The 13463-nt window shown below is 38.6% G+C and overlaps 1 protein-coding gene across 3 annotated transcripts in view; it reads right to left on the minus strand.

Moving 5' to 3' along the window:
• LOC107698356 (serine/threonine-protein kinase MRCK alpha-like) overlaps positions 1 to 13463 on the minus strand; it is a 67381-nt gene continuing 53918 nt past the window's right edge. For all 3 annotated transcript variants that reach the window (XM_016499320.1, XM_016499322.1, XM_016499321.1), the window contains 18 exons: positions 12912 to 13028; positions 12532 to 12612; positions 11621 to 11726; positions 11184 to 11320; positions 10857 to 10996; positions 10682 to 10763; positions 9706 to 9925; positions 9524 to 9586; positions 8643 to 8935; positions 8208 to 8502; positions 8003 to 8100; positions 7694 to 7778; positions 7415 to 7538; positions 7163 to 7280; positions 5864 to 5981; positions 5623 to 5780; positions 4944 to 5018; positions 1 to 1988 (listed from right to left, as the gene is read on the minus strand). In XM_016499320.1, coding sequence (XP_016354806.1) covers positions 1857 to 1988; positions 4944 to 5018; positions 5623 to 5780; positions 5864 to 5981; positions 7163 to 7280; positions 7415 to 7538; positions 7694 to 7778; positions 8003 to 8100; positions 8208 to 8502; positions 8643 to 8935; positions 9524 to 9586; positions 9706 to 9925; positions 10682 to 10763; positions 10857 to 10996; positions 11184 to 11320; positions 11621 to 11726; positions 12532 to 12612; positions 12912 to 13028 — 2442 coding nt within the window. In that variant the 3' untranslated portion in view covers positions 1 to 1856. The remainder of the gene's footprint in view (positions 1989 to 4943; positions 5019 to 5622; positions 5781 to 5863; positions 5982 to 7162; positions 7281 to 7414; positions 7539 to 7693; positions 7779 to 8002; positions 8101 to 8207; positions 8503 to 8642; positions 8936 to 9523; positions 9587 to 9705; positions 9926 to 10681; positions 10764 to 10856; positions 10997 to 11183; positions 11321 to 11620; positions 11727 to 12531; positions 12613 to 12911; positions 13029 to 13463) is intronic.

The raw sequence follows: 13463 nt of genomic DNA on the forward strand, positions 1-13463 counted from the left end.
TCAGGTTAATATAGTAACGTCTCCATATATGCATAGTGGCCAGTTTATCCAGTCTTTGATTGACCTTACATCTGTGCAAAACGATTCCTCCTCGTTTGAAGTGATATCCACCTTTGTCAAGTGAGTGAGAAACAAAATACAAGCATGAAACATATGGAATGATCAATTATGACATGCGAAACTGTACAAATGATTACAAAGCATTATCCTGAAAAAAGAATGAAGTGAGATGAGAATGAGCAGATAAATGTAATGTCTAAGAGGTTGCTGAAATGCAAAGACATTTTCATTTTACCGGAGGTCTATTAGGTTTCCACCCAAATGTTTTTTTTGTTCCATTGCTGTTGCTTACTACAGATTTAATTTGATTGTAAACCTTTTAACAAATTAATCAAATTAACCGAGTTTCCCACTTTATAGAAGGAACTGAATCTGGTGCAGAAATCAAGTCGTGAAGCCTGCATGAGGCGGGAGACTCACTTTCTTGTGCAACTGCAAACTGAATAAGGAACAAAGTGAAGACTGTGTCGCTTATTAGACGAAGTTTGAAACATTTCATGGAATAAATGCCCTTGGAACCACAAGAAACGCAATCTGACAACTACATAATGACAAATACATCCTGGCATTGTGGGAGCAGATTCTTGTAATAGATTTTAATGGTAAAGTTTAACCTTACATTTAATAGCAGTGGTGAATGTTTTAACACTTAACGGGTTAAAATTACTGAATTATCCATGAAAAAGTTTTCTGAAAATACATTTTTCCAAGGTAGAAAGAGCCAAACTATGTGGGTGAAGCAAAGTATTTCCCATAGTGTAACATTAGATGAAACCATCCAGGAACAAAACGAAATGTCTTTTGTCTGTCTGCAAATCTCAAGATTACATGTTGGACCAGTTCCACAATTTGGACTTAACAGTTTCTAGATTGCAGAAATATGATATTTGTATGCAACCTTGCTGATATTTGTACAGTTTCAGTCAAGTTTAAGCACGCTTGTAGTAAAACAGCTTGGCCTGTGTCTCACAAAAATCTTAAAATTCCTGTTATTTAAAAACAAAAAAGCTGATGACAAAGAATTAAAATACACAAGGCAGTACCGTCTCATAAACCAAAAATAAAAGAAATGGCGCAACTAAAGCTTTTTAAATGGTCTTGGCGCGAGTATATTAAAATAATAAAAAAAAAATAAAAACAATGAGATTTTTTTTTCCCACATAGTTTATCTCTTCAATATTTCCTTATTATATATTATACTATACTTTTAACCTATGTACATTACTGTGAAGCGTTTTCACAGGTCATGTTGGCTCACGGAAGGTTCGGATTACGTGGAGACGTCGTGTCAGAAAGCCTCTAGAAATTCCTACAAATCTAGGACAGGAAGCGATAGATGAGGTCGCCTGATATCTGCGGTCTCTCATCCATTTAGCTGAAGTAACAAACGAATCACTGCACACATCACTTTTAAAAGCAAATAAAAAATATACATCATTGCATTTTTTTGTGGGATTCTATAATGGAATCATCATTCCCGTACGGTCCACAGCTGAAGAACAGAGTGAGGGACGTGACAGTATTTTCCACCTTGAAATGGCTGAATGCTAAATAAATAAAAAGTTCACCCCTAACCCGCTCTATGTACAAACACCAGTCACATTCAAATCCAGAATTAACTTCCACTTTTTCCTCCAATCAGCTTCTGCGTGTCCTGGTCGCTCAAACATACAAACTCTCGTGTTGATGTGGGTTCTCCTTTGTATGTTCCCTTATGCAAATTAAGTGGGAGTGGCCTGTAGTGCCTGGGAGGGGCAGACTCAGAGTTTGTTGTGATTGGTTCATTGTTGAGTCCATCATGTGTCCCATGCCGTGCGGTCTGTACTCTCCAGTGAGAGGGACTTTGTCTTGTGCGGGGAGGCGGGGCTCGGTGGGCTGCTGAAGGTGGAGCTGTTGGAGGCAGTGGAGTGCCGGGGCGAATCAGAGTCCTGAAACACAAAACCCAAGAAATATTGTAAGAACAAAGATGCTACGTACAGAATTTGGGAATCTTAGAAAGTAGCTACTATAATCATCTAGCCCTAAGGTGTTCCTTCAAATACACACAAGAAAAAGACAGTGACGATGGACATAATTATGAAGCCTTTAATACACTATCATTCACATGTTTGGGGTCAGTAAGATTTGTATTGTTTCTGAAAGTCTCTTCTGCTCGCCAAGGCTGCACTTCTTTGATCGAAAATACAGCTAAAACTGTAATATTATAAAATTTGATTACAATTGAATTGTTTTCTGTTTGAATGCACTTTAAATATAATTTATTGATGAATTTTCAGCAGAATTATCCTTCAGATATCATTCTAATATGCTGATTTGGTGCTCAGTAGACATTTCTTATTCGTATCGATTTTGAAAACAGTTGTGCTGCTTAATATTTTTGTGGTAATCGTAACTTTTTTGCAGGATTCTTTGATGTGTAGAAAGTTCAGAGAAACAGGATTTTAATGTAAAAGTCTTTACTGTTACTTTTAATCAAATTAATTCATCCTTGCTGTCAAAAAAAAAAAGCCTTAACCTTAAACTTGTCAATGGTAGTGTACACATGCAATGAGTCCAAATACTGTGCAAAAAAGGGTGCAACTAAAACCCAATTAACTGGGATCTAAATTTTAGTAGCTTAATAACAGTTGGCTTGTAAACATGGCATACTTGGTTCAGAAAAGTCGCTAGTTCACATGCCCATCTCAAGAGAATATTAATCAGGATAGTTCACCCAAGTATTACAATTCTTTCATCTTTTACTCACCTTCATGTCATTCCAAACCTGTAAGGTATTTTGGGAAATTAAATTTTTTTTTGTTCAGTCAAAATGTATTGCATGGACAAACACAGTTGAAACACTCTTCAAAGCCTTTTTTGTGCTCTGCAAAAGAATTAGTCCTACAAGTTTGGAATGACACGAGGGTGAGAAATGATGACAGAATATTCCCTTTTGGGTGAGCTATCCATTTAACTCAGAAAATATAGAAACTGCAAAAATGTACGTATGCTATATGATAAACTACTCAAATTTAGCATTTTTTTGAATGTTTACATTATATAATACTGCACTTGTCTCCCTGATTGGGCTCTGCCATGTCTACAGTTTAAAACAATGGTGGAGGTCCTTTAATCCAGCTGCATTTTTGAGAACAAAGCACTACAAAGTAAATCAAATAAGTTACATTAAAGACAAGAGCTCATCTTCAAAAACATACTCGTAGCCAGTGGTTCGCAGCTATCAACGCTTCAAAGCAAAGCTGATTCCACACTCTATAAGGCTTGAATCGCACTCTTTGCAAGTATATGAACGCAAACGCTTCAAGCTAAACAAGCTCGTAACAAAACGCATATATGTGTTGCATTCTAAACTTTGCCACAAGGGGCGCTACAGCACATCAGTGTAGTCTTCTTTTACAAGTTGATGTTTATCAATATTCACCTGAAAAAAACATTCACTTTACAGTAACTCTAGCGCCCCCTTGAGATCAAACCAAACATCTGTGTACTTGCACAGAGTATTTTTCTAGTCCAGCTCTCTTTTCTTCACATACACAGGGGGTGGCCAGCAGGAGCGGCATGAAGGCGAAACATGCGAATGGAAGCTTGCCATTCCCAACCGAAGCTCTCTGCTTCACCACAATCGCTCGTGGGTAGTGAAGGATAAGTTTGTGAGCTTCAAAAATGGGCAGTGGATACTTGAGAAGCACTCTGCAGGGCTGCCTGAGTGTGGGAATGACAGCAGGCGTGTGTGTGTGTGTGTGTGTGTGTGTGTGTGTGTGTGTGTTTCACCCATCTCAAGAGAATATTAATCAGGATAGTTCACCCAAGTATTACAATTCTTTCATCTTTTACTCACCTTCATGTCATTCCAAACCTGTAAGGTATTTTGGGAAATTAAATTTTTTTTTGTTCAGTCAAAATGTATTGCATGGACAAACACAGTTGAAACACTCTTCAAAGCCTTTTTTGTGCTCTGCAAAAGAATTAGTCCTACAAGTTTGGAATGACACGAGGGTGAGAAATGATGACAGAATATTCCCTTTTGGGTGAGCTATCCATTTAACTCAGAAAATATAGAAACTGCAAAAATGTACGTATGCTATATGATAAACTACTCAAATTTAGCATTTTTTTGAATGTTTACATTATATAATACTGCACTTGTCTCCCTGATTGGGCTCTGCCATGTCTACAATTTAAAACAATGGTGGAGGTCCTTTAATCCAGCTGCATTTTTGAGAACAAAGCACTACAAAGTAAATCAAATAAGTTACATTAAAGACAAGAGCTCATCTTCAAAAACATACTCGTAGCCAGTGGTTCGCAGCTATCAACGCTTCAAAGCAAAGCTGATTCCACACTCTATAAGGCTTGAATCGCACTCTTTGCAAGTATATGAACGCAAACGCTTCAAGCTAAACAAGCTCGTAACAAAACGCATATATGTGTTGCATTCTAAACTTTGCCACAAGGGGCGCTACAGCACATCAGTGTAGTCTTCTTTTACAAGTTGATGTTTATCAATATTCACCTGAAAAAAACATTCACTTTACAGTAACTCTAGCGCCCCCTTGAGATCAAACCAAACATCTGTGTACTTGCACAGAGTATTTTTCTAGTCCAGCTCTCTTTTCTTCACATACACAGGGGGTGGCCAGCAGGAGCGGCATGAAGGCGAAACATGCGAATGGAAGCTTGCCATTCCCAACCGAAGCTCTCTGCTTCACCACAATCGCTCGTGGGTAGTGAAGGATAAGTTTGTGAGCTTCAAAAATGGGCAGTGGATACTTGAGAAGCACTCTGCAGGGCTGCCTGAGTGTGGGAATGACAGCAGGCGTGTGTGTGTGTGTGTGTGTGTGTGTGTGTGTGTGTGTGTTTCACTGCAAACGTGTGACGTTTACCTTCATTTTACTAAGCAGGGTCCTTAAAGCCCTTTTCAGATCAGGGGTCTTCTCCGAGGGCGATACCGCCTGCCACTGAGAAGGAAAGGGCAGACTGAGTGCCAGAATGGCTTCCAAACTTGCTGGAGGAGAATGGGGCGGCCGGGAGGCGCAAAGCGCAGCGGTATGGGGAGATGACGGGTGACATAAGGGCGCGGGGTGGGTGGATTGCTAAGGATTCTGTTGGATGTAGTGGAATGGGGCGACAGGCATAAAGTGGCGTAAGCAGGTGGGGGAACAAAGCACTGAGGCTCACTTACATTCAAGTGCTTTGGGGCAAATTATTACATTATAAGTCCTCCACCTTTACAGGCCTGATGGGAAGTGATGGGGCAAGTTGTTTTTTCTAAGTCAGGAGGTGTGCAGAATTATCATACACGAGGGTGAATAAATTATTTTTTGAGTAACACTGATAAGAATACACTTTGAGAGGCCATTAATATCCAATTTCCAACTAGGAATCTTATATATATACAATAATTCAGATTCACAAGACAGCATAAGGCTCAGATTTAATATTCATGGATACCATGGATTGCTGGTCATGTGCCGTGACGTCCCTGCATAGTGCAAATCTGGCTTTGATGTGATGAGGTAATGAAGATACCACTGTCCCGATTCCTCCTACATCATGACTCACCTCTCTATCAAACTGAGAGAGCGGCGCTTCGCCCACGTCCATCCCCCCTCCTGACGACAGCGAGCTCTCGGACGGTGACGTCATGGTCTGGCGTTTAGAGCTGTAGCTGCTGCCCGAAAGCTCTCTCCTCAGAGCGCTGCCGTTCTGAGAGGAGGACCCTGATAGAGAGGAGAAGAAAGAAATTGGTTGGGAATGAAACGCTTGGAATATGATAAATTTAAGAGCAGACATGTGTACTTACGCATTCCTAGACCACTGCTTGCGCTCATGGATCGCCCAGGTTCGGCTCGGTTTTTGGTGATTGAGGGGATGCTGACGGAACCGCTGAACCCGGCTCGATTGTCCTGAGCATGCAAATTCTACAGGTTACACAGAGAAACACCACACACACACACAGAGAGCAGGGACACACAGACATGCAATGAGTGGGACAAACATGACTCAATGAAAACAAACTATGGGATTCAATATTGAGATCTTTAAGATGGCATGTTGCTATCAACAAATATATCAATACAGGATGCATAAATAACCTTTGACACACCCATGAATGTAGAGACTGGAGAGTTGTTTGATGAGATATGCTTCCGTTCAGAAGTTTGGGGTCAGTGAGATTTTTTAATGTTTTTGAAAGAAGACACTTATGCTTGCCAAGACTGCATTTATTTGATCAAAAATACAGCTGAACAGAAATACTGTGAAATATTATTATTACAATTTAACGGTTTTCTACTGTGTTATATTTTAAAATGTAATTTATTCCTGTGATGGCAAAGATGAATTTACAGCAGCCATTACTACAGCCTTCAGTGTCACATAATGCTTCAGAAATCATTCTAATATGCTGATTTGCAGCTCAAGAAATATTTCTTGTTGAAAACAAGAAGCTGAGCTGCTTAATATTTTTGTGGAAACTGCATTTTTTTTTCAGATTGGTTTAATGAACAAAGTTCAAAAGAACAGCATTATTTTGAAACTGAAAACTTAATATCTTTACTGCCACTTTTGATGTATTAAATCAGTCTTTACTTAATAAAAGTATTATTTTTTTAATTACTGATACCAAACTATTGAACGATTGAACAAAAGTGGAGGGACTTGTTAAATAACCAGAAAAATGAGGCTGCAAAAGCATGAAAGGGATATTCTGAGTTCAACAGAAGTTAAGCTCAGTCAACTCAGCATAATACCACAAAAAAAAATCACTCGCTCATTTTCTTTGAAAAAAGCAAAAATGACAGTTACAGTGAGGCACTTACAATATAAGTGAAGGGGGACAATTTGTGAAGGAATTTAAAGTAGAAATGTAAAGTTTAGAGTTTTCTAAAGACACTTTTTTAACACTTTTTCTGTATAGTAAAGGTTAGTGAGCAATTATTTTGCACACTAAAATCATGTTAACACATTTTGTTTGTCTTGCGGCTATACTATTAAAACAAGTGAAATAAATCTTTGTAATAATCCACATTTTGTCACAAATGCTATCGACTGAGCTTAATATACTGAAGCTAGAATATTCCTTTAAAGATGAGCCTCTCACCATTGGTAGATCTCTGAGGATCTGCATTCCATCTCCAGGACCCATATGAGCCACATGGTTAAAATTCATAGGATTTGAGATCAACTTGTTCCTTTTCTCTGGATCTTTCAACATGTCTCTGCAATCACACACACACAAGTTAAGTTAATATAATAGCCCTATAATGATATTTTGAAATAACAAAAAAAAAAATGCATACTACAAATGTATTATGAAATAATATGTGTGTGTGTGTGTGTGTGTGACATTCACCTCCTCTGCTGCAGTCTCTCCTCCTCAGGAATACGGAATGAGAATCGTCTCTTGCTGCTCATGCTGCGTACCATCTGCTTCCTGCTGTTATCACACACCTCAGGCACCACCAGTTCGTCCCCCTCTAAACACACACACATTATGCATTATCAGACATATTATTCAAATCTGAATTATTCATTACATCAAACAGCACTACTAAACAAAAAGTTTCAAACAACTACACCCAACGTGAGCTATAATTCTTGCATTTCACTGAATTAGAGACAGTGCCGTTACCTGCAGTCTTGTTTCTGAAGTAGATGAGTCTGACCGTCTCTAGGCCCAGGAGATTCAAAGAGCCATCCATGTTCAACGGCCGGACCTGCACGGAGCCAGTCAAAGTTTATTTATTCATTCATAAGATGACTCATTTATGTGTTTCAGTAAATAAAAAGCTTTCAGTCATTCTATTATGTTAATTTGGTGCTCAAGAAACGGTTCTTATTATTATTAAATGTTGAAAACAGTTGTGATAGGTGTGCAAGAGTTCTTTATTTATTATAATGACATTTTTTTTAAAGACTTCTGAAATTGAAATAAGCAAACCTTTTTGAGAGGAATGGTCTGAATCCATTCCATAGTGTTCACATCAAACACATCCACTGCATTTTCACTGTAGACTGACAGGTAGGGGGCGTTGTAGCCTGCCAGATGTAAATCATCCACAAGGTCAATCTAACAAAACCTTTTCACAGCCACACCCTGACCCTTGTCTTTAACCCTTAAGTGTAAATAGATTCTCTCTACTCACAGCAGGCGGTGGGCGTCGCGGGCCACATCAGCTCCTGCTGGCGCGAGCGTCTGCCATGTGTGTCCACATACACTGCAATTTTGCTGAAGCAGAGCAGCCGTTCTTTATGGGAGATTTCCACTGCACAAAGGGCATCCAAGTTGTCTGCCCTAATAAACGCCAACGTGGGGTCATCTGGGTGAAGTAAGCTGACCGGAGGGGCATCTCCATGCAAACTGTAGCGCATGAAGCCCGCTTGGTAGCCTACACATAATTGCTGGCCGAAGAGCACCATCCACTGGACAATTCCTGGAGCCTGAGATATAGAAAGGGCTGTTGATATTGCTGTGTACGCTAGCAAAGATGCTCTTTGTGATCTAATGAGTATGAACACTATTTACAATTAGGCTGCATATACTTGATTTGAAAAAATGAGAAGGGTTTTGAATACTGTACGTGTATGTCCACCAGATGGCAGTAGCGAGACTTGCTCTTGTTAATTTCATAGCAGGAGATCTGTCGTTTACTGGCGAGGCAGAAGCAGGTGCTATTGTGCACCACACCAGACACCAGTGCCTGGCAGTTTTTAGTATCTGCCACCTTATTCTTGTCAATCTCCCTCCCATCGAGCCCCGCCATGGGGAGCAGACACACTTGTCGGTTCCTGCCCGAGATGACGGCCATTAGGTGCTCTGTGGGCATCAGTTCTACGTGATGCACTTTCTTAATGTCACCCACGCGAACAATTTCTAGCAGAAAGAACAAAAATGCTCAATGAATGTTGGTCTTGCATCAGTTATTTCAGTTTTAATGGACTTGTGGTTCAGCAATGGTAGTGCATTGTTTAAAACAGTTAAAAAACTGTTATATCTTATTTTGAGAGTTTACCACCTTTAATAGATTTGTAATAGAATAAATAGAAAAAAACACTGATTTACCTGCTTTCATGCAAAGAAAGGTAATTCACACTTAGAGGCTATACTAAAAATAACCATTCTCTGTCACTCTGACAGACTGGGTTCTACATTTTCCATCATGCTCTATTTTTATCTGTCGTTGTTTTCATTCTCCCTAAAATTAAGTAAACGTCTGGCATTCCAATGCAATAGACTCATTTTTTCTGTCAAAATGATGGAGAGCATGTCAATGTTTTCAACATTTGGGAATTACAGAAATTGTACCTCAACTACCCTGAAGCGCCCTGGTAGCTCATACATCAGACTTTCCGAGGTTTAAACCAACAAACTTTAAGTCACCAGTTTAGATTTTTGACCACTAAGACACAAACCTTTTATTGGGTAATGAAGAAATAGGAGGATTAATGAAGGAAGTTTTACCGTCTTTGGTGACGTGGATTACAAACAGGCCTTCCTCATTCCCCAAAGCAACCCGTTCATGGTCTAAACAGAAATTGTGACAATCAAACATTTTGGATTAAACACTTGGTAAGAGTATCAGTATTTGCTCTTTGGCATAGTGTTGATATGACAAGACGGGTTTTGTGTGTCTCTGTCTGTACCTATAATAGCAGCAGTCTGGGTGGTTTTGATGAGAGGAAGGGTGCTGTCATACGCTTCTTTAGGCACATACACGAAGCGCTCCTTCAGCTTGTTTTTCCTCAGGATACGGTGCAGTTCATTCAGAGCACACACCCACTTCGTCCTCTCTTGCTCATTGTCGGCAAGGATCAGGATGCATGTCTTCTGACTGGAGGAGGCGGACAGCTGAGATGCTGTTACCTGTGGAATGAACGGAGAATAATGTATGAAAAGCAATTCAAAACTGTCTTGAAATGAAATGACTAATGACTGCCTAAGGCTATAGTTAGTTCAGTCATGATTATTACATAATCGCCTGATCGCTATTATTTGATCTGTGATATTTTGAAGAAACCATTGTGAGAAAAAATGCTTGATGAAAGAGGAAAGTGAAGAATTTAGGAAAAAAAATTAATTACTATTCCTATTCTACAAAGGCACAATGCAATTATTACACCAACACTGGAACTAAGACAAACGGCCAAAAACGGTTGTTTGTAACAGAACAGATCAAAGATTTAGAGATCCGCTTTTGGTTATAACTAAATTTAGACAAAATGTGTAGTTATTGCATTTCTATGGCAATAACAACAACAATATATATCATAATTATACTACAAAATAATCTAAATAAATACTTTCATAAGCACTTTTTACAATATTGTTATTCATATCAGTCTCCCCCTGTACAGTATTTGCGAACAAATTCCAAGTTCAACAAAAAAATTCAAATTACATTTTTCAAGGTATACGCTACCTTTCAAAAATGTGGGCTCAGATTTAAAAACAATAATAACAATAAACACTTTTTTTTTTTTAATAGCAAAAAAAGTATAACGGTTTCCGCAAAACAACTTCAAAATGATAATAAAAAATGTAATTGTCATAGAAAAATGACAGAATGTCAGAAAAAGAGATTCTACAGTGAGAAATTACAAATTGCCTGTATGCTCTTACCCTAAAAATACAGGGGATATCCTTCTTGTTAGCATGGATGACATCAGACTCCAGAACAGAGCTGGCGGAAAACTCTTCATCCCTGCTCAGGATAAAAGCGTGTACAAGTACAATATATGAAATACTTGACTTCTTAAATATTTGAGCATCACATTTGAATGAAGATCTCCCTCACCTCATGTCAATGACCTGGTTAACTGTAACACCAGGCTGGGCGCTTTTCCCTTCTCCAAGCTCATACAGGAAAAGTTTGAAGTCACATACCACTGCCCAGACCCTCTGCCAACCCTTTTTCACTCCTGTGGGCTTTGGTATCTGGAAAAGACCGTCAAAGCTCCATTACAAGTCAGCCAAAAAAAAAAAGTTTGTGGCCTATAGTATACATCCAGATAAATAGTCAATGGTGGAAAAGGTATTTGGTCATTTCTGAACCCCATAAATAAAACAAAGTGGTCAACAGTGAACAAAATATGAAGAGCTAAACATATTTGGCAACTCTTACCCTAAGATGGCCCTCATATGCAGTCCCAATGCCCCTCTGAGTGTCAATTCCCAGTTTGCCCTTGGTTTGGTCTGGTGCGACGGGGCACATAGAGGGTGCTTTATCAGCACAGGTGACGTGACAGGAGAAGTTGCAGGCTGTAAGGAGACGTGGAAGACAATGGCAGTGAGTATTACTGAGCATTCTGCCAATAAGGCATCCTTGGATTGGAGAACATTCAATAAACCTGAAAGGTTCACCAAACCCGTATGACTTTATTTCTTCTGTGGAACACAATAGGGGAAATATTAAAGATTTATGCTGGTTCTCCTTGTGTGTTCCTCAGAAGAACTAAAGTCATAGGGGTTTTAACATCTCGAAAACAAAAAAAATTATCATTTTTACTGTCTTTTCTAATACTTTAAACACCCAGACTCCTTTCTTTTCTGTTGTCTTACCTTCACAGGTGCAGCCCTGACGGATGAGTCCCACCATTAGAGAGGTACACTGGGCACATTTGGTGGGAACGGTGAAGGTCTTCACACTAAACTGGTGCGCCTTGGGCTGTGGAGCAGAGAACATCAGCAATGTAATTAACCATAACCATATCCATAGATGTTTCAATAGAAACATTACAGCATTAAGACAAATGTTAGACAATAGGATTATTAGACAAAATTCCTATCGCACAATACTTATTTTTGCTGGAAATTCATGAAAAATGGTTTATAATATTAAACAACCATATGGTAATGCATATTTCTGGATAATCTACTTAAATGAATACTTAAAGCAGTTCTGCAGCACAAATATAGAAATGTATGGAATGGTAAAATAAATACAATAATACACTACAGTTCAAATGTTTGAGCTCAGTAAAAAATTTCTTAATTTTATTCAGCAAGGAAGCAAATTAATCGTTTTATAATACATATATAGACATTCATAAGGTTTCCAAAATTTCAAAATTTCAAATAAATGCTGTTTATAAATGAATCCTAAAAATAGAATAATAAATAATATTAATAATAAAATGTTTCTTGAGCACCCAATCAGCATATTAGAATGATTTCAGAAGGATCATGTGACACTTAAGACTGGAGCAACGGCTGCTGAAAATTCAGCTTTGCCATCGCAGAAATAATTAACATTTTAAACATATTCAAATAGAAAACAGTTATTTCTTTTCTAACTGTAATAATATTTCACAATTTTATTGTTACATTTTTTTTTACTAAATAAATGCAGCCTTGGTGAGCATAAGACTTCTTTCAAAAACACTTCAATCTCTTACCCACCCCAAATATTTGAAAAGTAGTGTAATCTATACAGATTGACACATTTCTACTGCTATAATGTAAACAGTTACCTTAGGTGATGAGTGTCCCAAGCTCCCATAGCCTGATCTTCCTGTTGGAGCCTGAAGACTACGTGACATGTGGTCAATCAACTAGGAGGAGGACACCAACACATTATTATATAAACAGAAGTGATGGTAAGAGTTAAAGGAATAATTGACTCGAAATTAAAATTCTGTCATCATTTCAAACCTGCCTTTCTTTCTTCTGTGAAACACAAAAACATTAATCTTAAATGCTGGATCCAGGCTGGATCACTTTAATTATATGGAAAAAAGTGGCCCGTGCATCTGCTTTTGTGCTTCACAGTCTGGAATAACATGAGGGCAATTAAATAGTAACAGTATTTTCATTTTTAGGCAGACTATTCCTTTAAGAGTCCAAATGATACCTCAATAGGCTCCATGTCACTGGCGGTGGATGGGGAGCGGGAGCGTGATATACGCCGAGATCTTGAGTCTTCATCTCGTGACGGAGTGTTGGAGGGAGTGAAATCTGCCAAGTCAAGCTAAGATACAAAAAGATGGTAATTATACAAAATGTGTCATACGGCACAGCCTGTGATACCAGAAGAATATGCCACCATGCAGAGCGAAACACACTCGCAGCGGTATCATGACAATAATATTTTTACTGGAATTACACCCTCTAAGCAGAACAAAGCATATGCACCCAGGCACCAAGCCAATGAGTGAAGGCACAATACACCCACTACACAGAGACCACACACCAACTACACATGCAAGACGGAATGAAAGGCAAAAACAATAAAGGGAAGCATATCCACAATTTATGAGGGTCTTACATTAAAGTGATCTGTAAAGGATTAGTTTACAGAAACGTGAAAATTCATTCATCATTTGCTCACTGCCATGTCTTTCCAAACCTGTATGATTTCTGTATAACTTTTCAACAAGTAACTACACTACTGTTCAAAAATTTG

Source organism: Sinocyclocheilus anshuiensis, unplaced genomic scaffold, assembly GCF_001515605.1.
Source record: "Sinocyclocheilus anshuiensis isolate Anshui unplaced genomic scaffold, SAMN03320099.WGS_v1.1 scaffold1746, whole genome shotgun sequence".
NCBI lineage: Eukaryota > Metazoa > Chordata > Actinopteri > Cypriniformes > Cyprinidae > Sinocyclocheilus > Sinocyclocheilus anshuiensis.